This window comes from Nerophis ophidion, linkage group LG16 (genome assembly GCF_033978795.1).
Source record: "Nerophis ophidion isolate RoL-2023_Sa linkage group LG16, RoL_Noph_v1.0, whole genome shotgun sequence".
NCBI classification, from domain to species: Eukaryota; Metazoa; Chordata; class Actinopteri; order Syngnathiformes; family Syngnathidae; genus Nerophis; species Nerophis ophidion.
Window position 1 is genome coordinate 29,067,478 of NC_084626.1, and position 26,652 is coordinate 29,094,129.

At 40.5% G+C, this 26,652-nt stretch overlaps 1 protein-coding gene across 4 annotated transcripts in view; it reads right to left on the minus strand.

Moving 5' to 3' along the window:
- Positions 1-26,652, minus strand: part of grm6b (glutamate receptor, metabotropic 6b) — an 87,517-nt gene that overhangs the window by 33,788 nt on the left and 27,077 nt on the right. For all 4 annotated transcript variants that reach the window (XM_061874811.1, XM_061874814.1, XM_061874813.1 and 1 more), the window contains 5 exons: positions 11,673-11,889; positions 8,732-8,867; positions 8,409-8,563; positions 1,336-1,476; positions 128-328 (listed from right to left, as the gene is read on the minus strand). In XM_061874811.1, coding sequence (XP_061730795.1) covers positions 128-328; positions 1,336-1,476; positions 8,409-8,563; positions 8,732-8,867; positions 11,673-11,889 — 850 coding nt within the window. The remainder of the gene's footprint in view (positions 1-127; positions 329-1,335; positions 1,477-8,408; positions 8,564-8,731; positions 8,868-11,672; positions 11,890-26,652) is intronic.

A 26,652-nucleotide genomic window follows, 5' to 3' on the forward strand; every position in this document is an offset into this window, starting at 1 on the left:
AGACACATCTCAAAGCTTCTTCAAAGACATCCTTTTGAATGTTTTCTTTTCCCAAAATCCCTCTTAGAAAAGCGGCAACATATATTATGCAGGATGGGTGAGAGAAAAGTCAATTTGAAAATCCTACCGTTGAAATTGACAGAGCGTATGTATTGGAGGAGCATCCGTCCCTCCACCGGGTCCATCTTTTCACAAACCCCCATGGAGCCGGGACACAGGTCGAGGTGCATGCTGTGTAAGGCGTGAGCCATGGCGTACACCGCATCTATCACAAACTGCACCTTCCCTTCTTGTTCGTACAGAGAATCTCGGCTTATTCTTTCCTCACCTACAAAAAACACAGACGTCACATGAGGCGAATTGATTTATTATACAGTGGGGCAAAAAGGTATTTAGTCAGCCACCAATTGTGCAAGTTCCCCCACTTAAAATGATGACAGAGGTCTGTAATTTTCATCATAGGTACACTTCAACTGTGAGAGACAGAATGTGAAAAAAAAATCCAAGAATTCACATTGTAAGAATTTTAAACAATTTTTTTGTAAATTATGGTGGAAAAAAAGTATTTGGTCAACCATTCAAAGCTCTCACTGATGGAAAGAGGTTTTGGCTCAAAATCTCACGATACATGGCCCCATTCATTCTTTCCTTAACACGGATCAATCGTCCTGTCCCCCTTCGCAGAAAAACAGCCCCAAAGCATGATGTTTCCACCCCCATGCTTCACAGTAAGTATGGTGTTCTTGGGATGCAACTTAGTATTCTTCTTCCTCCAAACACGACGAGTTGAGTTTATACCAAAATGGATACATGGATGATACAGCAGAGGATTTGGAGAATGTCATGTGGTCGGATGAAACCAAAATAGAACTTTTTGGTATATACTCAACTCGTTGTGTTTGGAAGAAGAAGAATACTGAGTTGCATCCCAAGAACACCACACCTACTGTGAAGCATGGGGGTGGAAACATCATGCTTTGGGGCTGTTTTTCTGCTAAGGGGACAGGACGATTGATCCGTGTTAAGGAAAATATGAATTGGGCCATGTCTCGTGAGATTTTGAGCCAAAACCTCCTTCCATCAGTAAGAGCTTTGAATGGTTGACCAAATACTTATTTTCCACCATAATTTACTAATAAATTCTTTAAAATTCCTACAATGTGAATTCCTGGATTATTTTTTCACATTCTGTCTCTCACAGTTGAAGTGTACCTATTATGAAAATTACAGACCTCGGTCATCATTTTAGGTGGGAGAACTTGCACAATCGGTGGCTGACTAAATACTTTTTTGCCCCACTGTATATAATACTTAATTTTGCCTGTGCGGATTCACCTGTACATTTTCTTCTACCGGCATCGTATTTGACGCCAGGCCGAGTTAGCTTACACTTGAAGTCGTCCTCCCAAAATTCAGCAAACCAGATGTTCCTTCTGTTGTTTTCCAGAGATCTTGTTGTGAAGTACTGGTCGAAGCCTGAATCATTTCATAAAAAATCTTGCTTATATTCATAGTGTCAGGCCATGCAGTCTTAAAATACGAGTTAGCAATGGAAAATACACTGTTGGTACCTTGCTGTTAAAGAATGAAAAACCCACAGTTGTCGCAATTATTCTGAAAGTTAACCACTGTATTTTCTGAACTATAAGCCGCACCTACTAAATTTTGAAAGAAAAAAAGATTTTTCAATTTATTAGTCGCGCCGGACTTTGAGGCACAGACATATAATCGTAATATCGTTAAAATGTGTTCCATTTTGTCCACCAGCGACGCTAAGATAATTATTCATGCGTTCGTTACGTCTCGTCTCGATTACTGTAAGGTATTATTTTTGGGCCTCCCTATGTCTAGCACAGTGGTTCTTGACCTCTTTGGAGGTACTGAACCCTACCAGTTTCATATGCGCATTCAATGAACCCTTTATAGTGAAAAACAAAAATACAAATTGTTTTCAAATTCAAGGCAAGGTTAAAAGTTTTTTACTGGTGCACAAAATGAACCGTGCATGAACATCACCTTGTTCAAAAAACAAAACCAACACAGTGTATGAACTCACAACAAATTACACACCTGCAAATCAGTGTGACTTCTGCTGGTGCCTTTGAGAGACCAGTTCAGATATGCGTGGCTTCACCTCAGCAAGTGCCACTCTCATGTCATTTTAAATGATAAATAAATAAATAAATGATAAATGGGTTGTACTTGTATAGCGCTTTTCTACCTTCAAGGTACTCAAAGCGCGTTGACACTACTTCCACATTTACCCATTCACACACACATTCACACACTGATGGAGGGAGCTGCCATGCAAGGCGCCAACCAGCACCCATCAGGAGCAAGGGTGAAGTGTCTTGCTCAGGACACAACGGACGTGACGAGGTTGGTACTAGGTGGGATTTGAACCAGGGCCCCTCGGGTTGCGCACGGCCACTCTGCCACTGCGCCACGCCGTCCCAAATGATAAATGATCAAATATAATAATTGTATTTATTTTCACAGCAAAGTCTGCTCCTTTTCTTCGTTTTCCACCCAGACATACAATACTAGTACACAGCTCATAAAAAACAATATTTTTTCTTATTGTCATTGTAAGTGGGCCAAAACACTTATATTAGAAAATAATCTCATGGAAATGACAGCTGTCATTTAAATATAATAATAAAACTTTTAATTTGTTATTTAGTCAGGTTTGGGACAAGTGTGCTCACATGTGCGCCACTGAATGCTCAAGGAGTTTTTGCGTTTGCTCACATGTAGAGGGAACATTGTTTGAGGGTATCCATAATACGCCGATGGGGAGAACTTTTATTTACACAATGAGTCGGGTGTGTCTTGACCTCCGCGGTGGAGGCTCCGCCGAACCCCTGAGGCCGACTCACCGAACCCCTAGTGTTCGATCGAACCCAGGTTAAGAACCACTGGTCGACCATTAAAAGATTACAGTTGGTACAAAATGCGGCTGCTAGACTTTTGACAAGAACAAGAAAGTTTGATCATATTACGCCTATACTGGCTCACCTGCACTGGCTTCCTGTGCACTTAAGATGTGACTTTAAGGTTTTACTACTTACGTATAAAATACTACACGGTCTACCTCCATCCTATGTCGCTGATTGTATTGTCCCATATGTCCCGGCAAGAAATCTGCGTTCAAAGAACTCTGGCTTATTAGTATTTCCCAGAGCCCAAAAAAGGTCTTCGGGCTATAGAACGTTTTCTATTCTGGCTCCAGTACTCGGGAATGCCCTCCCGGTAACAGTTAAAGATGCTACCTCAGTAGAAGCATTTAATTTCCATCTTAAAATTAATTTGTATACACTAGCCTTTAAATAGACCCCCCTTTTAGACCAGTTTATCTGCCGTCACTTTTCTGCTCTGCCCCCCTCTCCTGCGTGGATAGGTTATTAGGTGACCACAGATGATGCGCATCTGCGGTCCCCTCCAAGATTTCTCATTTTATCCCATTGGGTTGAGTTTTTTCTTGCCCTGATGTGGGATCTGAGGATGTCGTTGTGGCTTGTGCAGCCCTTTGAGACACTTGTTATTTAGGCTATATAATTAAACTCTGATTGATTGATGATTGATATATAAAATTATTCACACGCAAAGATTTTGTAAATTTTTATATACATATCCTAATTGTTTGCGTGTTTAACAGTGTTTGAGACACGGTAGTAAAACGGCTGATCAAACATAACAGAAAAGTCATTGATGTCTTTATTCATCCTTAATGAGATGTGTATTAGAATTCTTCCTCCTTGTGCTTTGTAAAAAAGTTCAGTTTGAACATTTTCTAAAGTGGATCATTTTAGTAAATTGTTTGCCATAATTTCCCTGTTAGCTAAGAAAAATCCATAGAGTAACTGCACCCCTGTACAAGCCGCAGGGTTCAAAGCTTGTGGAAAATGGTAGTGGCTTAAAGTCCAGAAAATACAGTAATGGAAATTAGCTTTGGAATTGTGGTCCAACAGAATCAACTTAAAAACTAAAAAGACTGAACTAAATAATGAATTTTTGTTCCGCAATTTACTGTTTGTGATATATGTATTAGGGCTGTCAAGTGACTATTTTTTAAAATCAGATTAATCTCACTCTTATAATTTTTTTGCATAAAGAAAAATTTGCTTAAGAAAATATCCCAACATTTGGATTCAAATGCAATTTAGTAGTCAGAATGTTGTACAGGGATGTTTTTTCTAAATGTTTTGCTGAACTGCAAGTCATTGATACAGGTTTTGGAACAAGATAGGCTGCCATTTAAGCGCTGTCTTTTTCATGGACGCCCCTGATTATTTCAGCAAGACAATGCCGAGCCACATTCAGCATGTGTTACAATAGCGTGGCTTCGTAAAAAAGAGTGCGGGTACTTTCCTGGCCCGCCTGCAGTCCAGACCTGTCTGTGTGGCGCATTATGAAGCGTAAAATACGACAGCGGAGACGCAAGACTGTTGAACGACTGAAGCTCTACATAAAACAAGAATAAGAAAGAATTCCACTTCCAAAGCTTCAACAAGTAGTTTCCTCAGTTCCCAAACGTTTATTAAGTGTTGTAGAAGAAAAGGTGATGTAAAACAGGGGTGAACATACCCTTTCCCAACTACTTTGTCACGTGTTGCAGCCCTGAAATTCTAAGTTAATTATTATTTGCAAAAAAAAATAAAGATTATGAGTTTGAATGTCAAATATATTGTCTTTGTAGTGCATTCAATTGAATATGGGTTGAAAATGATTTGCAAATCATTGTATTCCGTTTATATTTACATCTAACACAATTTCCCAACTTATATGTAAATAGGGTTTGTAATAAAGACACCCATAAAGAAGTTTACATATTGTTCCATTTACATCTGCATTTACTTTTCCTTAGTTTAACCAATTGTTTAAACAAATGTAAGCCATTTTTCATTTTGTAGGCGCAGTTGGACCAGATGTGAGGTGTCGCACTGTTATTGTGAAGTCGGAAGTGTGTGTGTATGTGTGCGTGTGCGTGCGTGAGAGAGACAGAAGGTGCCTTGATGAGAAGCCAGTGTGTTGACGAGAGACGGGCCTGTCAATTCCCTCGTTATTGTCTGTCTTGTCTGCTGGGCTTCATCCAATTACAAAACTCAGTTACACAAACAAACTTATTTACTTTTTCAGCCACACAAATGTTAATGTCGTATGTGCGGTGGGCGGTGGCTGTTCATTTTGTTTAATTTATCTGTGGTAAACACGGATAAACTCAGCCGGCATATAGCATGTTGTCCTCTGCTGTCCAAGCTAGCAACTCAATCATGTTTTGCTTTAAGATGGTATGTTAATTTTGATGTGCGCAGATGATAAGAAAGTATGTTGCAAGAATACTAACTAATTATCTCAGTTCCATCAGAGTTTCCTTTGAAGGGCGCAGAGCATATCACTCTAACTATCATAACACTGGCGTGTGATATCACCACTGCCAGTGCAATGCGCGCTGCCTTTCGGCGGTAAAAAACAAAATTGTGAAAAATATTTATTTACTCATGGTTATGTAATCTTTTATTTGTTTTTTATTAATCACATGCGTTAACACGTTAAAGTAAATATATTATATAAATATGTCTGTTTATCATCTGTTATCAATCTAAACTATAATTCAGTGGTACCCAACAAATTTGTCCCACGGACATAAAGAATTACAATCATGTGTGCTTACGGACTATATCCCTGCAGACTGTATTAATCCATATTGATACAAAATGTATATATTGTGTTTTTTATGTCAATTTAATCATTAAAAAAAATATATATATTATTATTTCTTGTGCGGCCCGGTACCGGTGCCATTGGTACCGGTGTTTGGGGACCACTGCTATAATTGATATAAGTTAAAAGTGTTTATCGTGAACATTTTGGGGTATTGGTATCATCTTAATTACATTTACATTATTGTACAGTAGGATATGTATGTATGTAGTCTGTATGTTTGTTCATTCGTTCGTTGGGTGATTAGATTTTTGATCCGGATCATTTCTACTCCGTTATCTTGCGTTAATGTTACGACCCTCAACTTTTCTGTGTGTTTGAGCTAGAGGCCCCAAAGAGACAAAGAGAGTGGATGACTGACAAAAATGTTCACGCATTTGTTTAATTCCGCAATTTACATTAAGATAGCTCAAAAAGTTATAGGCGTATTTTTATCAAACTTTTAAGGAATGTCTGCAATGGGATAATAATGTGTGTGTGTGTGTGTGTGTGTGTGTGTGGGTGTGTGTGTGTGTGTGTGTGTGTGTGTGTGTGTGTGTGGGAGAGGTGGATCGTCGGGGCATTTTTTAAAATCACTTTATGTTGCATTTTTAATGTATGAAACCCATCCATCCATCCATTTATTTTCTACCACTTATTCCCTTTGGGGTCACGGGGGGCGCTGGTGAATATCTTAGCTACAATCGGGCGGAAGGCGGGGTACACCCTGGACAAGTTGCTACCTCATCGCAGCGTGTATGAAACACATTTTATTAAAAAAAAGTTTGATTTGCTTTGATAAAGAACAATTCTTTTCATTTTGAGGCTGATGAAAAGTTGCATAATTTCTACGACATTACCATAAGTTTATAATACGAGCCTCAGCCTCTGTGTGTGTGTGTATATGCTAGCGGCACCTTCTCTACCAACACAGACAAAGACAGTGGCTGACTGACAAGAAGGTTCACTCCATTTCTTTCTTTCGCTATATATAGCTCAAAAGAAGATGAGCGGATTTTGAGTCAACATTCAGAAAATGTTAGAAATGGGATAAGGAATAAGTAATTATATTTTGGGGGGAACTGGACCACTGTCTGAATTCAGGACTTTTTTAGGCTTGAGAGGTCTGCGCTTTCCTAGTGCTTTTCTAGTTTTCTTTGTCATTGATTAATTTGCTTTTTCTTTGAGTCAAGTTTCAACTGACCTTTATGAACAGATTATTGACAAAAACAAAGGCCCCACTGTCGTCCCATTTGCTAGTCTTGAGTGTCTTTAGCTGGTCATTGTCCTGTTGGCGGTCTTAAGACCTGCGACTGGGACCAAACTTTCAAATACATTTTGCTCCAAAAAGTCTTGGGAGTTTTGAGGTTGGATCACATTTCACACTTCAAAGAGAGCCACTTAAGAACCAAATACAGTGGAGCATCAGCAGAACATAACCAAGCCTACTCAATGTTTCACAGAAGGCACAGTGTTTTCTTTTTATGCTTGCAATCAACTATAACGGACGCATTCCCCCTCTCTCCTATCTCTCCTGCTTTGCTTCTTTGTTTTTGTTCTTAACTTTCTAGGAGCCTCTCTTTTGCATTGTTATCCGAAACCTAAAGCATGGAATTGAGAAATTGGTCCCTCAACTTAATTACCAAGATCTTCTCGACAAGAAGCATAGGTTTGGGGAAAGCTACCTGTCTTGACAGGGCGTTAGCTTCTGGAAACATGAGGGACTCTAGGGGGAAGTGGCGAGTCGTGTGCCTGGCAGTTTTTTCCATCGAAGACAATCCAGATATCGATCTGTTTAGATCTGTGATAACAAGTCATCTGCTGATTGGATTAAATGTTTCTTTGGATTATCGACAAATTCGAAAAAATATGGCAGCCGTTCAAGGAGCCCAAAGGCTGCCTATCGCAACGGGTGTGTTGGGCAGAGCTGTGGGCACTCAGACTTTGGTGATCTCGGAATTGAATCGCAAATTGGGGAACATCTCGGAGAAACATTCCACTCTGCAATGATCCATTTGAGAGTCAGAATGGACAATTAGAAATGACAAACTATTGGAATGTGTTTGCTCGCAGAACTAAAAACATTCCTTATCTACAAATCGGCTCCCTCTGCGGTGGCCTTGGCTGGCTCATGCTGTTAGTACCCCAAGGAGACCAGTGCAGCAAAAGAAGCTCTGAAAAATCCCTCCCACCCTGTTCAAAGACACTTTGGAAGTTGACTCTGTTCCGGACGGAGTTTTTTTATGCTGTTTTTTATTTCGGAAATATATTATTATAATATATCTCCTATGTGAAAAAATGTCTTTGACGATGCATTTTCTTGCATCCATCGCCTCCCTGCATAGCACCAACGTGATAGAAATAGTTGTCTTTAGATTGGGTTTCTATATTGCATAAAATGTGTTTCAGATTTTAGATGTGTGCTGGTAGTTCAGCAACATTGCACACATGAGAGAGAGCACAATAACACAAATGGGGAGGAAAATAAATGTTTCCATGGGCACATAATGCAGTTAGTACACGGAAAACCTCTTTAACATTTGGCGGTCTGCACCACTTTTCCATTGTACACAAAGTCTTAGTAGATCACAGGCAACACGCACACTAATAGTTTAACACGTGGTATCTGGATCTCAGTAGACCAAGCCCTTGTAAGTATGGAAGTGCATGATTTGAGTCACCCAGATTGTCCCTTTCACGCCTACCGTCAATGGAGGCTCTTTTCGGCAAGATAGTGACAGCACCCTCGGCTACTTCCTCCTGGTCTTGGATGGGGGAGCTCTTGGCCCCCCAGCTGTCCGAGCCAACAAACAGGAAGTGGCCAGTCAGATTGGCCGTTTTGGCAGCTTGCAAAACTCGCCTGGAAGAAATCAAATCAGAATTACTTTCTAATCCTCTCCTGCGTCGGTCGGATCGAGGGTGATAATCGGGTAGGAAACAGGAAACACCACAAATTATAAAAAGACATTTGCAAAAATATGGATCCATGCACAACATTAACTTTTTCAATCGCTTTTTCTGCACTCACTTGATGTCGTCCTCACTGGCAAAGATGATAACCCCCCGAGCGTTAGATGTCTCCATCAGTCTCTTGATGACCTTTTCAAACTCCCCAGGTCTGGGTTCTCTGGGAATTCTTATGGACTGAGCAATACAAAGCCCTCCTGTGTTGCACACATAGAATGCATTATTAGTGTGTGTTTTTTTTAAGAAAATATGCTGGCAATATGGTAACAAGTTAATGGAGTTGGGGGGGTTTGATATTGGAATGATGTATTAATAAGTGTTGATGGGAGCACGTGTTACAAAGGTACTCATAGTTGATCATTGTTTTCACGTACCATGTAAAATGTGTGCCGGGCCAGTAGCTGGTGATAGTACTTTGTAAATGTTACGTGCGTGGACTAATTCTTGGGTAAATCCATGAGTCTTTTAAATTAATTGACTTTGACAACAAACTTATTTTTTTACTAATCACAGAACCAGTTTGCTAAATATGCTTCATAAATCATTGTACAGGATTGCGTTGTGCTTGCACATGCATACTTGCCAACCCTAACGGATTTTCCGGGAGACTCCCGAATTTCAGCGCCTCTCCTGACAACCTCTCGGAAGAAATTTTCTCCCGAAAATCTCCCAAAATTCAGCCGGAGCTGGAGGCCACGCCCCCTCCAGCTCCATGTGGACATGAGAGGGGACAGCCTGTTCTTACGTCCGCTTTCCTGTTATATAAACAGCTTGCCTGCCCAATCACGTTACAACATCTACGGATTTTAATAAAAAAACTGCACACACAAGGAGACGAAGCAGAAGAACGAGGAAGTTACAGCCATGGTGACGCCGTCTGTAATAGAGTAATTCTATGTTGTCTGTTGCCATCTCCTGGTGAATGTTGGCTACAGCGTTATGGGGTTGCTTTTTGATTGGCCAACGATTTACATGGTGTTGTGCACCTGACGGCAAGTGACTCTCGCCAGTACGCAAATAGCAGAACAAAGGTTACTCAAATAGTGAAAGGTAAGTGTTGTTGTTTTGTATTTTTTTGTAACCAGCAAGCACAGTACAGTTAGTAGAACAACTGTGTTTTTATTACTGTGTATTTGATAGGTGCCGTCTGAAATTCAACTATTTCTTTTATTTATATTTATAATAAAAGAAATATAAATAGCTAGAATTCACTGAAAGTCAAGTATTTCATACATATATATATATAAATATGTATATGAAATATATATGAAATACCCGAGTTGGTGAATTATACTCCTCCCCTCTTAACCACGGCCCCCGCCCAAACCAAGCCCCCAACCATGCCTCCGCCCCACCCCCGACCACGCCCCCACACCCCACCTCCCGAAATTGGAGGTCTCAAGGTTGGCAAGTATCCACATGTGAACACGTCTTATCATTTTTGGAGCCTCGTTTGCACTGTTCTCCAAAACGTAAACAATGTAATTGATCAACTGGCCTTTCAACAAAATTGACAAGACGGGAAGTTCGGGTTTGTTAGAGCCTGTCTGTCCTGACGGAACGTTTGCTGTTGGATACACAATGGACTCTTGGGAAAAGTGGAGGGTTGTGTGCCTGGCAACTCTTTCCAATCGAGGACATCGACATCTATTCAGAACTATGATAATAGGTCATCAGGTGTTTGGAGTGTGCTCTGCCCTGGTGTGTCGAAAAAATTTGGAGGACGATGGCAGCCGTTCAAGGTACACAGAGGCTGCCTGTCATGATTGCTGGGATGGGCAGGACTGTAGGGACTCAAACTGTGTCGATTTTGAACTAAATCGCAAACTGGATAACTTTTTCGTAAAAGATTGCCGCTCTGACGACCAGAACGGGCAATTGGGAAGATGATCTAAAAAATTGGCCCTGCGATGAGGTGGAAACTTGTCCAGGGTGCACAACGCCTTCCGCCCGATTGTACCTGAGATAGGCTGCAGCGCCTTCCACAACCCCGAAGGGAATAAGCGGTAGGAAATGGATGGATGGATAGCAATAATAAATTGCATTTACTCGCCCTAACCAAAACAATCCTTATGTCAGGCTTGCCACTGTTTGTGTTTTAGTTTCTCCTCTGTGTGTTTAGTATTTCCTGTCCTTAGTTCCTGTCAGCACTCTTATTTTGGTTCAGCTTCCTGTTTGTCTCCCTGAGTGCTTTGTTTCCCCTCAGCTGTGGCTGATTGGCACCTGGCCACACCTGTATCAGCCCGCTCCTATTTTACCTGCTTTCTTCCTCCAGTCAGTGCTGGATTATTGATTTGTCGATGACACTTCTTGTCGCTCTTGTGATGTGTGATCGCTCCTGTCGTGTCGTATCTTGTCTTGTCTATGCAGCGTTGCGGTAAGCTATGTTTGATTGCCGTTTTTAGCTTACTGCCTTTTGTTCCCTGCTTCCAAGTTTGTTTTTATATTACATGTACGACTTTATTTTCATGCTCGATTCTTGCTAGCTTCCATGCTAAGTTCGTTTTTGTTTTCTAGCTCCCATGCTAGCTCCCTTAGTTTGTTATCCGCCCACGTGCGTGCTTTTTGTTTGTACCTTTTGTTTGTTTTTTGTCTTAGTGTTTTAAATTAAATCATGTTTTCCTGCAAAATACCTCCCTCCTTATCTGCATCTTGGGGTTCGTCAACAACAAACTTTGACACCTTATCTATATTAGGTTGCTGCTGAGAAGTCTCAGTGAGACGCTCTGACATTCCTTCACCACTTCCCTCAAGAACACCTGTGATTGTTGGACTCTGTTGGACCAGATCTCAAACGCCTTCATAGCAACCAACTGTGTTATCGCCATGTTACTCCGCGGAATGAGGCACAAAGCCGTGGCGACGAACAGAGCGACTTGCAGACTTATGGGTTAAACACATCCATGGATACTAACATACAGATACACACACACAACTCCGCTTCTTCTAAGATGCTACAGAATGTAAAATTAATACAAACATTTCTGTTTTGAACACACAACCTGCTTCTCTGGATATCTGCAGGAAAGCGTCGACACCACTCTCTCCGTAATTCCCTTCTGATGCTATGGTGGAGACGTAGTTCCAGCCCATGGCTTTCACGATGTCCACCATGGCTTGGGCCTGGTAGGAGTCCGGAGGCACAACGCGGGAGAAGAACTCATATCGGCTGTTGTCGCTCAGCTCCGGGGCGGTGGAGGCATAGCTGATCTGGGGGATCTGTAACAAATGGATGAGTTCATGGTGATGCAATTTTCTATTGTTAGGTTTCCATGTACATTAGGGACAGTGACCTGCGGTGAACTAAACACCAGGTGAGGCATAGATACCTTTTTTCTTCTTCTTTTTTTTTTACTTAAATTCATATGTGCAGCTCTAGTCATGTTGATTTAGGTTGAAAATTTGAGTAACAGGGAAAAAAAAGGGAGTTATTCGCTTTCATAAAAACGTTATCATAATGATATTATATGATAAATGGGTCCAAAAACTATTTGATAAAGTTGTTATTAAATACTTTTTGGTCCCATTTGCTTTTAACAAAATAAATCAAGTATTGTGAGTGTATATTACCTTTCTGTATTTGTATCTGAAGCAGCAATAGCTATCCTCCATGAAAACATACTTTGTATGATCGCATTCATTTTGTCTTAAAGTCCCGTTTGGAGAAGTTTTTCATCTTGGATACAGTATATAATCCTCCATATTGGCAGAAACATTCATTTAATTCAATTTCATTCCAAAAAATTAAACAATATATTTGCATCTGACAAAAAACACCCACAAACGCTGGCTTACTCTAATAAAAATGCCTTGTTTGTTATAAATACAGTTATAAAAACAGAAAAGAAAAAAAGACTGACTTCTGCTGGAGAAACCTGAGTCTGCTAGCTTGAGCGCCCCAACTTCTCTCAGTGTGGCGAGTCAGAGTACTGCTGAGGCATTGAACTGCAAGTTGAAAATGTAACGCCCCCTACCTTGAGGCAGAGGTACTTGCTGCCTCATGACCTGCCTTTTCTCCGTGGCAACAAGCATGCACCCCCACACACGCACATGCCCAATACACACTGTGTGTACCCGTGGAGGCACCGCCTGTGTCTGCCTCACTTCTCGTCTGCTGCATTGTTTTGATCAGGAAACAAGGAATTTCCGCGATTTTGACCATGACAATTATCAAAATATACAGGAACCACACCAAAATCACCTAGAAAGCATAAACCAAAAGAGAAATATTAAAACTTATTTTATCACTTCGTTTTGGAACATCTCATGGTTAAGCCACCTGTTGGCAGGTGAGGCACTGCCTCACTTGCCTCCCGACAGCACGTCACTGATTAGAGATGGGATTTATAGATCCTGGAAGAGAGACAGATCTTGAGGAGCCGTTCCTTTCTAAGAGCCGTTCAAAAGATTGGTTTGTCATTATAGGTTTTAGTTAGTTGTTTTTTTTTTATATCAAGAAATATACGACGTGGGTAAGAATAATAAAAATGTACACCAATACTGATCTATCGGTGGAAATTTTTCTGGAATATTAAGTAATATTTTATTTTTGTTGCGTTTCCATTGTAAACATTCCATAAGGTGGTGCCATATCCCCATACTTTGACAGTGACATCAATATTTTGCTTTTTGTTTTAATTGCAGCAAAAGAGCATTTCAACAATACATAAAAAATAGTTATATCAATAAAGAGTTTATATGTGTATGAAAAGTATAAATAAAAGTACAATAAGACAAGATAACACAAAATAAAGATGTGAATACAAACTTGTACAACCCTACCTTTGAACATCTTTACATATCCTCATCAGAAAGATAAATTTAATCCATATAATGCTGAGTTTCATTTGACTCTGACTCATTTTTTCGTCCATTTGCCATAAAGAACGGCTCGCAAACTAACAGCTTTCAACTGCTAACCGGCTGGGGAACGTCACATCGCTTATGTACAGTGAATAATACCGAGAAGAAAATGCTCTGAAACACAGCTCTTATACACCAATCACTACCTCACATAAGAAAATACAACCCTTATACTTGCAAAAACATTTTTCGTTGCCATTAATGGTTGAACATCAGACCACAAAAGTGAGTACTAAATGAGCAGGATTGTATTTTGAGCCCCCAAATCCATCCATCCATTCTTTTTTCTACCGCTTGTCCCTTTTGGGGTAGCAGGGGTGCTTACAAAAAAATGAAGTCACAATTTATACATGTGTTTGTTGATACTTTTTTTTAGTTTAACTTGCGTTTGATTTGATGCATGTTTCAGAAAAACATTTGTTTTGTGCTAATATATAAAATTGTTAATATTTTTTAAATAAATTTAATAAATGGTGTGTATTCACATAGCGTCTTACTATACCTGGAATGATACCCAAACTATCACACATACATTCACACTGATGGCCGAAACTGGCATGCAAAATACTAACCACCACCCATCAGGAGCACTTAAAGGCCTACTGAAAGCCACTACTACCGACCACGCAGTCTGATAGTTTATATATCAATGATGAAATATTAACATTGCAACACATGCCAATACGGCCGGTTTAGTTTACTAAATTCCAATTTTAAATTTCCCGCTGAGTTTTTTGTTGAAAACGTCGCGGAATGATGACGCATATGATGACGTGTGTTTGTGACGTTTCGGATTGGAGGGGACATGCTAGCTCAGCACAAGTTGTGGCTAAGTCGTCTCTTTCCATCGTGCAATTACACAGTAATTTGGACATCTGTGTTGCTGAATCTTTTGCAACTTGTTCAATTAATAATGGAGACTATAAAGGACAATGCTGTTGGTGGAAAGCGGCGTATTGCAGCTGTCTTTAGCACCGAGACACAGCCGGTGTTTCTTTGTTTGTTGTGAAGCTTTAACATGTTTCTCTACGTCAACCAGCATGTTTTTGGATGGGAAAATTGTGAAATATATCTTACCGCAGACATCAGTGGATTATTCGTCCTTCTGCAGTAGCTGTCAAAAAAGGCAGCTGTAAGCTAGGCTCCTCGGCTTCTCTCTGAGTCACTGGCGTGTTCACCGCAGCCATCCAACCTCGAGGTATGTCTTTACAATCTCACTAAAACACTATTAAAACAATAAATACATAAGGGATCTTCCAGAATTATCCTTGTAAATGTGTCTAATTACATCTGAAACACTCACACTGCCGCCGCCCGGATCCGTCGCTTTTTTATTTTTCTACTCCTTCACTATATCCTCAGCCACAAATCTTTCATCCTCGTTCAAATTAATGGGGAAATTGTCGTTTTCTCGGTCCGAACAGCTCTTTTTGTTGGAGGCTTCCATTACAAACAATGTGAGGATGTCCTCACACGGGTGACATCATCGTCTGCTACTTCCGGTAATATTGTTGATGTTCTCTACTAAATCCTTTCAACAAAAATATGGCAATATCGCGAAATGATCAAGTATGACACATAGAATGGACCTGCTATCCCTGTTTAAATAAAAAAAATCTCATTTCAGTAAGCCTTTAAAGGTTTGGTGTCTTGTTCAATGACACCTGGACATGCTCTCCAGGCCAGGATCGAACAGGTAATCCTCTGGTTACGGGACGGCCACTACACCCATTGAGCCATGGCGCTCCACATAGCTTCCTGACACATCTCTGCCCAGGATATGAATCCACTATGACAGTTTTTAATCTATGCACTATCATTTTGCACCACAGGGGACATTGAAAATGCCTTATCAGTGACGAAGCAGGAAGGAAATAGGTATACATTTATGGTGACATTTTATATAAAAAACGTTGTGTTATTAATTTATTTACATTTTACGTAAGCTACATCATGCAAAACGGGCACCCCACGCATTGCTGGGGTAAATCTGCAGATGGGGAAGGCAGTGCAGTGTCACAATCGGCTTTGCCTCAGTAGGACGCCAAGAAATACCAAAAAGTGCACTCAAAAATGAGTGAGTAAAAATAAATAAGGATGCGCACAAAAGGTGTGGAAAAACAGAAAACACACACAAACGGTGTGGAGAGGAAACAGTTAACACTACATGGCAGAACCATGTCACAGCTGCAGGAAGCAAGAAGAGTGAGTGGAGCCAAAGCAGAGAAGATGAACGCGACTGAAAGGGTGAACCATCAGGAATCTACTGGAGAATGGATCAGTCCAGTGAATGGACTAAAGAGTCTAATTAGTCTGAGGAAAGTGTGAAACAGGTGCGTGTGAAGGTGCCTCCGTCTGGAGCCCCAGAAACCAGAAACAAAAATCAGACTGGTGGCAACCAGATCATGACAGGAAGGCACTGACTTCACACCTAAGTAAAAAGAGCCATTTTCTCTCCTGCATGAATGCTGCTGAAACTAATAAGATGGAGTTCTTTGAACGCAGATTTCTTGCCGGGACATATGGTACAATGCAATCAGCAAGATAGGATGGAGCTAGACCGTGTAGTATTCTATACGTAAGTAGTAAAACTTTAAAGTTACATCTTAAGTGCACAAGAAGCCAGTGCAGGTGAGCCAGTATAGGCATAACTTGCCAACCCTCCCGATTTTCCGGGGAGACTCCCAAGTTTCAGTGCCCCTCCCAAAAATCTCCTAGGGCAACCATTCCCCCAAATTTCTCCCGATTTCCACCTTGACAACAATTTTGCGGGCGTGCCTTTAGCGTCCTCTACAACAGTGGTTCTCAACCTTTTTTCAGTGATGTACCCCCTGTGAACATTTTTTTAATTCAAGTACCCCCTAATCAGAGCATAGCATTTTTGGTTGAAAAAAAGAGATAAAGAAAGCACTATGTCATCAGTTTCTGATTTATTAAATTGTACAACAGTGCAAAATATTGCTCATTTGTAGTGGTCTTTCTTGAACTATTTGGAAAAAAAGATATAAAAAATAACTAAAAACTTGTTGAAAAATAAACAAGTAATTCAATTATAAATAAAGATTTCTACACATAGAAGTAATCATCAACTTAAAGTGCCCTCTTTGGGGATTTCAATAGAGATCCATCTGGATTCATAAACTTAATTATAAACATTTCTGTACAAAAAAAGAAATCTTTAACATCAATATTTACGGAACATGTCCACAAAAAAGCTAGCTGTCAACACTGAAAATTGCATTGTTGCATTTCTTCTCCCAGTTTATGAACTTACATTCATATTTTGTTGAAATATTATTCAATAAATATATGTATTAAAGATTTTTGAATTGTTGCTATTTTTAGAATATTAAAAAAAATATCAAGTACCGCTTGGCATACCTTCAAGTACCCCCAGGGGTACACATACCCCCATTTGATAACCATTGCTCTACAACCAGTCGTCACGTCCTCTTTTACGCCGTACCGGCCCAGTCAAATGATATATGCGGCTTTTACACACACATAAGTGAATGCAAGGCATACTTGGTCGACAGCCATGCAGGTCACACTGAGGGTGGCCGTATAAACAACTTTAACACTGTTACAAATAGACACCACATTGTGAACCCACACCAAACAAGAATGACAAACACATTTCGGGAGAACACTCGCACTGTAACACAACATAAACACAACAGAACAAATACCCAGAATCCCTTGCAGCGCTAACTCTTACGGGATGCTACAATAACATCTAGGCCTTTTGGAGCTCAGTGTACAACTGCACACGCAACAAGGAGACGAAGCAGAAAAAGAAGAAAACCCATGGCGACGACGAGTAAGAAGAAGAAATATGCTTGCAAGTTCCAAAATGATTGGAAAAAAAGAATTTAATTTCATCCAGGACAGCTCGAAGGGGACGGGGTATGCTGCCTGCACCTCAACCCCGTCCCCCAACCTCCCCGTCTCCCGAAATCGGAGGTCTCAAGGTTGGCAAGTATGCCCAGAGGTGGCAGTGTGACCGCAATAGTCCTTTCAGCAGTTCTCAACAACATTTCTCAGATCCTTTTTGTCTGAGGCATTGCTGCTCTGGTGCCACGGAGACTTGCTTTTGGTTAGCAGACTCTTTAAGGCGCTTCTGTAGAAAGTAGTGAGGACTGATGGGCCCAGCCACTCAGATGACCGAAATCTCACTAACACATTTTTTTTAATGTATATTTTCTGCTCCAGAAAATGAATCCGGCAGTCATTTCCAATATTTGAAATGCTATCCATCGCCAGTTATCAATCAATCAATCAATCAATGTTTATTTATATAGCCCCAAATCACAAATGTCTCAAAGGACTGCACAAATCATTACGACTACAACATCCTCGGAAGAACCCACAACTATCTACACCAGTGGTCCCCAACCACCGGGCCGTGGCCCGATTGGTACCGGGCCGCAGAAGAATTTTTTTATTAATTCTTATTAAAAATAAATAAAATATTTTTTATTTTATTAAATCAACATCCATCCATCCATCCATCCACTTTCTACCGCTTATTCCCTTGTGGGGTCACGGGGGGCGCTGGCGCCTATCTCAGCTACAATCGGGCGGAAGGCGGGGTACACCCTGGACAAGTCGCCACCTCATCGCAGGGCATTAAATCAACATAAAAAACACAATATACACTTACAATTAGTGCACCAACCACAAAAACCTCACTTTTTTATGACAAAAACGTCCCTTTTTCATGACAAAGAAAAAAAAAAAAAAAAGGTGATTTTTCGCAAACAATTTTGCTAAAATGCATAATTTAGAAATTGGTCTGTAATTATTTATATTTGTGGGTTCACCCCCTTTTAGCAGGGGAAGAACAAAGGCTGATTTCCAGATTTTTGGAATGCTTTTACTTGTTAGACTGAGGTTAAAAATATGCGAGAGAAGCTCAGCAAAAAAATCAGCAGCCAATTTTAAGAAAAAGGGTTCAATTTGGTCAGGTCCTGCTGCTTTAGTTGTGTCCAGGCCCTTTAGTGCATTGTATACCTCAGATACTGATACAGGTGTGAAGTCAAAAGTGCAGGTGCTGCGTCTAATTACAGCCTGTGGTGTATTTGGGATATTAACATTAGTTAAACCAACACTTGACGATTGATGATTCAACGACTCAAACAAAAATCCAGCAGAAACAAAATACTCATTAAAACAATTTGATATAGTTGTCTTGTCAGACAAAGTACCAGATTGAGTAATCAAAGGACATGGAAAGTCATTTGTTTTCACATGATTTAAAGAAGCTTTCATGGTTTGCCAAAACTTTTTGGGGTCATTTATATGTTTTTTGCATTCATGCAGGTAAAAATCAGACTCGGCTCTCTTAACAAGCAAAGTACATTTATTTCTAAGCTGGCGAAAGCTAAGCCAGTCAACCTCTGTCTTTGTTTTTCGAGCCCTGGCCCAAGCAACATCTCTCTCTTTGAGAAGGTTTCCAATTGCAACGGTAAACCAGGGATTATTTCGACCATTAACTCTAAATTTTCGAAGGGGAGCAAGCTTATTGACTATGCGTTGAAATTCGTTACAAAAGTATTTCAACGCTATCTCAATATCATCAATTAAAGCAACTCTGTTCCACTCAAAGGCAGCTAAGTCGTATATAAAAGATGGGAGGCAAAATGTTTTAATATCTCTTTTGCATGTAATAATGGGTTTTGATTTTGGTAGCTTGCAGTTTCTTACATCTGCAATTGTACAATGATCACTCAATTCATTGACAAACACCCCAGTACCAGTGTACTTATGGAGAGCGTTGGTTAGAATTAGATCAAGTAAAGATGATTTTGAGGTGTTTTTAGTATTGGGTCGAGTTGGGGAAGTGATTAATTGAGTTAAATTTGGTGTGTTGCATACAGCTTTAAGATTATCAGAAGAGGAAGTCAACCAGTCAAAATTTAAATCACCAACCAAGAAAGGTTCACTAGCATTTAACCCACTCAAAGGATTCAAGAGAGGCAAGGGCTTCAGTGGAGGCATAAGGAGGTCTATAACACCCTACAATTGCGAGAGTTTGGCCATGCGAGAATTCAAGCTGCAGGGCAAGGAGTTCAAATTGTTTAGTGATTGACAGTGATGATAATAAAGTAACATTAAATTAGTTTTTTATATACATAACCACCGCTTCACCTTTTCGAGGACGATCGCATCGGAAGACATTATATCGATTTATAGCAATGTCCTTGTCAGAGACTGCTTTACTTAGCCAGGTTTCTGATAAAATAAATATATCTGCATTGGTTGTTTGAATCCAAATTTTGACTAAGTCTAATTTTGGCAGTAGGCTTCTAATATTTGAATGAATTAAACCAAGACCTGACCTAGCTCTAAGTTCATCAGGAGTACTGATGTTGTATAAAGCTGGGCCTGGATTTGGTTGCACATTGTCTGATAGCAGAAGTAAGAGCGATATAAAGATTTTCCGTTTCATATGGCAAGGTGACCTAATGACAACATTATTTGGCTTCACAATATCAAAATGAGTAATTTCAGAAGGAGAAAACCATCTGTTTAGCACAGAAATACACCATAACTGAAGCTGGTTAGAATTATTTAGCACTGACCCACATGTGGATATCAATAACCTTTGTGTAAATGCTGTAGTTTCAAAAGGACCCGGTGATTGTTATTGCGTTTGGTAGAGTTAAAGGTTGGTGGAGCACCTGGTCAGGTACCCCACTACAATTGCAGAAAACAAGTCCTGGAAAAAGCATTAATATTAAATAGAGATCTTTTTAAATTGTTTTACTACCTACCCAGGTCCAATAATCAAAGTTCAGATGTCCAAGCTACAAGTGTTGGAAGGCCAAGCTAAGGCTAGCAGAAGCCCAGCTTTAGTCAGTCCGAGGCTAGGATGGATCCAGGCTGTGGCAGATGGAAGGCCAAGATGAAGCTAGCAGATTCAGTCTGAAGACAGTGAGAGGTCAAGCTGGAGCTAGGATAAGTCCAGGCCGTGGCAGGCGGAAGGCCAAGATGAGGCCAGTCGACTCAGACTGTAGGTAGTGGAAGGCCAAGTTGAGACTAGTATAGATCCAGACTGTGGCAGATGGAAGGCCAAGATGAAGCTAGCAGATCCAGTCTGTAGGCAGTGGAAGGCCAGGTTGAAGCTAGCAGATCCAGTCTGTAGGCAGTGGAAGGCCAAGATGAAGATAGCAAACCCAGTCTGTAAGCAATGGAAGGCCAAGCTGGGGCCAGGATAGATCCCGGCTGTGGCAGGTGGAAGGCCAAAATTTCAGCTAGCAAAACATCTCCCGGCTTCAGCAGGTCAGAGGCCTCCAGATTTCCAAATCCAACAAAAGCAGTCAGAAATGCCACTTTTTGGAAGTAAGCCTTCATTCATCAATTGTTACGCTTAAAACTAGTGCAATTTACTTAAATCGGCTAAAAAAGAGGCTAAAACACTTAGAAATTCAGACCACTTTGAAAGGCAGACAAACAAAAGACAGTGATGTCGTCAATTGTATGGAATATGTACTGAACTGTGCAATCTACTAATAAAAGTATCAATCAATCAATCTATCAATGTAAAATTTTTATCCATTCATTCAATCCATTTTCTACTGCTTGTCCCTCTCGTGGCTGCAGGGGTTGCTGGAGGCTAGCGGTTTAGAACGATTATACAGAACGTAAAATGACTGCTTTGTACTGTACCAAAGTGCCATTATTTCCAAGAACAATAGAATAAAATGTGAGGCTTGTGCTCGCTTTTGTGAGGTAATATACAGCAGTTTTTCTTAATCATAGGGCCAGGGTCCATTGTTGGGCCGCAAGCGCACCCAAGACAGCTACAAGAAATTATCTGTTTCAGCTGTGGTCCGTATAGGCCGCGGTGGTATTCTGTTGTAATACACTTTCCCACCAGTTGTGGCAGTAATGAAAATATCAAATAAACAGAAGAAGTCCAGAGCTAAAGTTACACAGATGTTGTTTAAGCACAAAAATTATGACAAAAGGAGTAAAGCTATATTTTCATTTGCACATTAGATTTATTGACACTTTATTTAGGAAACATATTTATTGTTATTATTAATTTTGTTACTTTGTTTATTTTAGCACAAAATACAACCTGCTACCCGAGCACTAATCAGAGGCATTATTTAAGCCTGCCATTGCCGACCCCGCAGCCATTCGGTCATAATGGGGGGGTCGCAGCTTGCTGCGGGGTCGTTCTCCCAGGAAGGCAGACGAACTACTCGGGGCATGGCGTTTAGGTAAAAACATGATTTAATTTCAACAAAAAAAAAGGTACAAACAAAAAGCGCTCACAGCGAAAGCACAACTTGAATAATGAACAAAACTAACACATAAACAGACTATGAACATAAATCAAACAACACTTACTATGGCTTGACAAGAGGAGCATGGACTTTGGCATGAAAAAACTGGCATGGACAGAGCATGAAAAGAACACAACGACGCCAGGCCGACTGACCGGCAATGGCAGGCTTAAATAATGCCTATGATTAGTGCTTGGGTAGCAGGTGAGCGGCCGAACACTAATCAGAGACAGGCGAACGTAATTTGCAACCATGGCAACAAAACAAGGGAGTAAAAAAACAACAGGAACTTAAAGAGTCCAAAGGTCAACAGAAAATAGCCAAACAAGACATGATCAAAAGATATGACAGTAATACATGGTTTTATATCACTTGAGAACATTGTAAACTGTAAGTTTGTTCGCTATAATTATTGAATATGATTAAAATTAAGAGTAAGATTACTAAATCAGTGTTAATTTTTCAGTTGGCCAATGTTAAAAGTTAAGAACTCCTGCTGTACAGTAAATGGAGGCCTCTGGAAAAAAAAGAGAGCTGACACACTAAAGGGGATTAACATTGGCAAATTGGACTATCACGGAGCGTATTCGGCACTCAGTAATTCCAGGAAGGAGACAATTTTGCTGTGTGATTTTGGCCCAGGCTATGGCGTCATAGAGAAATACAGATGGCCAGAAAACGCAGCTGTAAAAGCATTTGTTTGATGGGGAAAATAGACGAGAAGATTAATTCACTAGTGTACTACATCTTTAATGACACAGTTGTGAATTGTGAATTATATTTATATAGCGCTTTTCTCAAGTGACTCAAAGCGCTTTACATAGTGAAACCCAATATCTAAGTTACATTTAAACCAGTGTGGGTGGCACTGGGAGCAGGTGGGTAAAGTGTCTTGCCCAAGGACACAACGGCAGTGACTAGGGTGGCGGAAGCGGGATTCGAACCTGCAACCCTCAAGTTGCTGGCACGGCCGCTCTACCAACCGAGCTATACCGCCCCAGTTCATGTGGACAGTTTCAGCCTTGACCCTGCTAATGCTACGTGTGCTTAACGTTGGGCCCTCTGGAGCCACGTGGAGAGAAAGGTAGACACAAGGGGTAGTGAAGAGAGAAGCGGAGAGGAGCGAGGGAACCATTTCACAGATTATCTGGCAGGATTAGAGGGGGTTTTAGTCAAATTACGTTAAGCACAGAGGGGGAGACAGAGATCAAGGGACGAGGAAAAAGGTTAGCCTTTCTCCGCTGTAAGCCATACAATATATTTAATTCTGCTGTGCAGTTTGCTGCTCTGTGTTAACCCTGTGCAGCTCAACTTTACTGCTCAATCACTAAGGTGACTGGAAAGAACTTCAGAGCGAAAGACTCAAACTTCTAGCCGAAAGCATACTAAGGTAGTCGCATGACATCGCATTACATTTGTTGGAGTATAAATATTTGGGGTTTTGGCACCGATCTAAGACTATGAGCATGAACTGATGATGCCTCCGGATGAGAGGTGAAACGTCTTCTAAGGCCCTTTCTACACTACATTCAAGGTAAATCCCACCTAGCCATATCTTTGTCCACACACACACAATGGTCGTTTAAGACATACTTGCCAACCTTGAGACCTCCGATTTCGGGAAGTGGGAGGCGTGGTTGGGGGAGGGGCGTGGTTAAGAGGGTAGGGGTGTATATTTACAGCCAATTCACCAACTCAGGTATTTCATATATATATTTCATATATATATATATATATATATATATATATATAGTTATATATGTATGAAATCTTAACTTTCAGTGAATTCTATCCATCAATCCATCCATTTCTACTGCTTAATCCCTTTTTGGTATCTCAGCTACAATCGGGCGGAAGGCGGGGTACACCCTGGACAAGCCGCCACCTCATCGCAGGGCCAACACAGATAGACAGACAAAATTCACACGCACATTCACACACTTCGGCCAATTTAGTGTTGCCAAAATTCCAGCTATATATATTTATTTTGTTATATATATATAAATAAAAGAAATAGTTGAATTTCAGACGGCACCTATCAAATGTCATGGCGTAGTGGGTAGAGTGGCCGTGCCAGAAATCTGAAGGTTGCAGGTTCGCTTCCCACCTATTGACATCCAAATCGCTGCCGTTGTGTCCTTGGGCAGGACACTTCACCCTTTGCCCCCGGTGCCGCTCACACTGGTGAATGAATGATGAATGAATGATAGGCGGTGGTCGGAGGGGCCGTAGGGGCAAACTGGCAGCCACGCTTCCGTCAGTCTACCCCAGGGCAGCTGTGGCTACAAATGTAGCTTACCACCACCAGGTGTGAATGAATGATGGGTTCCCAATTCTCTGTGAGCGCTTTGAGTATCTAATAATAGAAAAGCGCGATATAAATCTAATCCATTATTATTATTATTATTATTATAAATACACAGTAATAAAAACACAGTTGTTCTACTAACTGTACTGTGCTTGCTGGTTACTAAAAAAAAAAACAATTACCTTTCACTATTTGAGTAACGTCACTTCTGAGTTTCCAGAAAATGGCGCCAGTATGTGCCGTCTCTCGCTGTCAGCTCTGTTCGTTTTTGTGTTGTTTGCGTCTATTTTCATCTCTGTCAGCTCACTGCTTGTGTATGACCGTCAAACACTGTTGGATCTTTGCCCCTCTCCCACTGATATGATCAACTTCAACGTTGGTTTTTCGACGTCCCAGTCAGCTTTTTCAACTGGCCGGATTCCTGCCTTCCTTTCCCGCCTCATGGCTCCTCTGCCCCACCACCTGCGGGCTATGTGTCGGACCCCACCTGGATTAACTGCGCCCTTGGACGTGATGCCCCCCCCGCCAGGTTGGGTCTTGTGAACGCAAGATCTTTGACAAACAAAACGTTTATCCTGATGGATTTCTTCACTTACCGCGAACTTGACTTCCTCTGTGTGACGGAAACATGGCTGAGAGCCGGTGAGTCCGCCCCTCTTAATGAACTTCTGCCCCCGGAGTGTTCCTACTTTAATTCTCTGCGGTCGTCCGGCCGAAAAAGCAGAGGATTAGCAGTCGTTTTTAAAAATGACTTTAAATGCCGTCAGATCCACCTGCAATCCTCCTTTTCAAGCTTCGAACTGTGCATGTTTGAGCTGGGGGGGGCGTGGCCTCCAGCAACTGCTGAATTTCGGGAGATTTTCGGGAGAAAATTTCTTCCGGGAGGTTTTCGGGAGAGGCGCTGAATTCCGGGCGTCTCCCAGAAAATCCGGGGGGGTTGGCATGTATGGTTTAAGACCCCCTCGCCCTCTCTGCCGCCGGCGCAACGCGACCTTGTCCGCATGCGCAGAAAATGCGCACGTCATAGTCACCTACAGTGTTGCTTTGTGTGCAAGTTCTTAAATTAAATTTAACTTATCTGAACAATATCCAGTGTTGTGGTATTTCAATAACTGGAATCCAGTGTGCTGAGGGGCCCTATTGTGGTGAATCACACCTGAGACATCATAAATTAATCAAATATTTATTGGACACGTGAAATTAAATAATGTGATGAATAACTTTTTACAACGATTAATCGAGGGACCTAGATATCTGGTCAGGACACTCACTCTTTTGCCTTCACCTTCATTGCCCATTCATTTTTGGTGACTTTATATCTGGGGTGTCCAAACTTTTTCCACTGAGGGCCACACATGGAAAAATTAAAGCATGCGGGGGGCATTTTTATATTTTTCAATTTCAACCATAACAAAATAAAAGGATTTTTAAAATGTATTTTATCTTTAAGAGTCCCAGGGACCATAGAGGGTCTCAGTTATTAAAATGTTAAAAATAAGTCAAATTTGTATTATTATTTTTTATTTAACGCTTATAGTAAATCTCTATATCAACTTTAAAAAAAAGGTTTTATGGCTTTTCTGTCCCCCAAAAATTTGTTTTTATAGTGAAACTGAAATATGCAGTATTTAGTAATTAGAGCCCTAAAAGATGCAGGACACCACTGATTTGAAATATTTATTATTTTTGAGTAATCACAGTGAAAAGATAAATAAAATACCACTAAATATATTTGGGATCCAAAAGGTGCCCCACTCATAAAGTGATACATTTTTATTAGTTTTTTTTGTTACTTTCAACACTTACATTATGAGATCAACGTCAAATATACCTGTTGATTTTACGTTTGAACTATTTTGTTAGTTTTATGCTTTTATTTTGTTTTTTTAATGTTTTTATATGGCAACTAGACAATATATTCGATATTTACCACATAAAACATTTTAAAGTTAAATATTTGAACTAATTTGAGCTTTGAAAATAATTCATTATAACATGGACTATTTTGTCATTATTTTTTTTCACCAATGGCAAAAAAATTTAAAATAAATAATTGATTGATTGAAACTTGTAATTAGTAGATTGCACAGTACAGTACATATTCCGTACAATTGACCACTAAATGGTAACACCCCAATAAGTTTTTCAACTTGTTTAAGTCAGGTTCCACGTTAATCAATTCATGGTAAAGATGGTTTTTACATGGTAAAATAAAAACAAAAGAAAAAAAACAGCCTGCATGGCTGCTCTGTGTCGAAATTGCAACTTTTTCTTGATAGATTTCACCTAATTTCAATATTTTTAATGTTCTTTTTTATTTTTGCAATAGCATGTCCAGAATGTGTGGGGGGGCCGGTAAACAACTAGCTGCGGACCGCAAATTGCCCCCGGGCCGCACTTTGGGCACCCCTGCTTTATATACTCTGGACCTAGACGTTGAGTCCGTGACATACATGGCGGACAATAACTGATACAGACTGCTTTGCATGTCCAAAAGCATTCGACGTTTTCCGT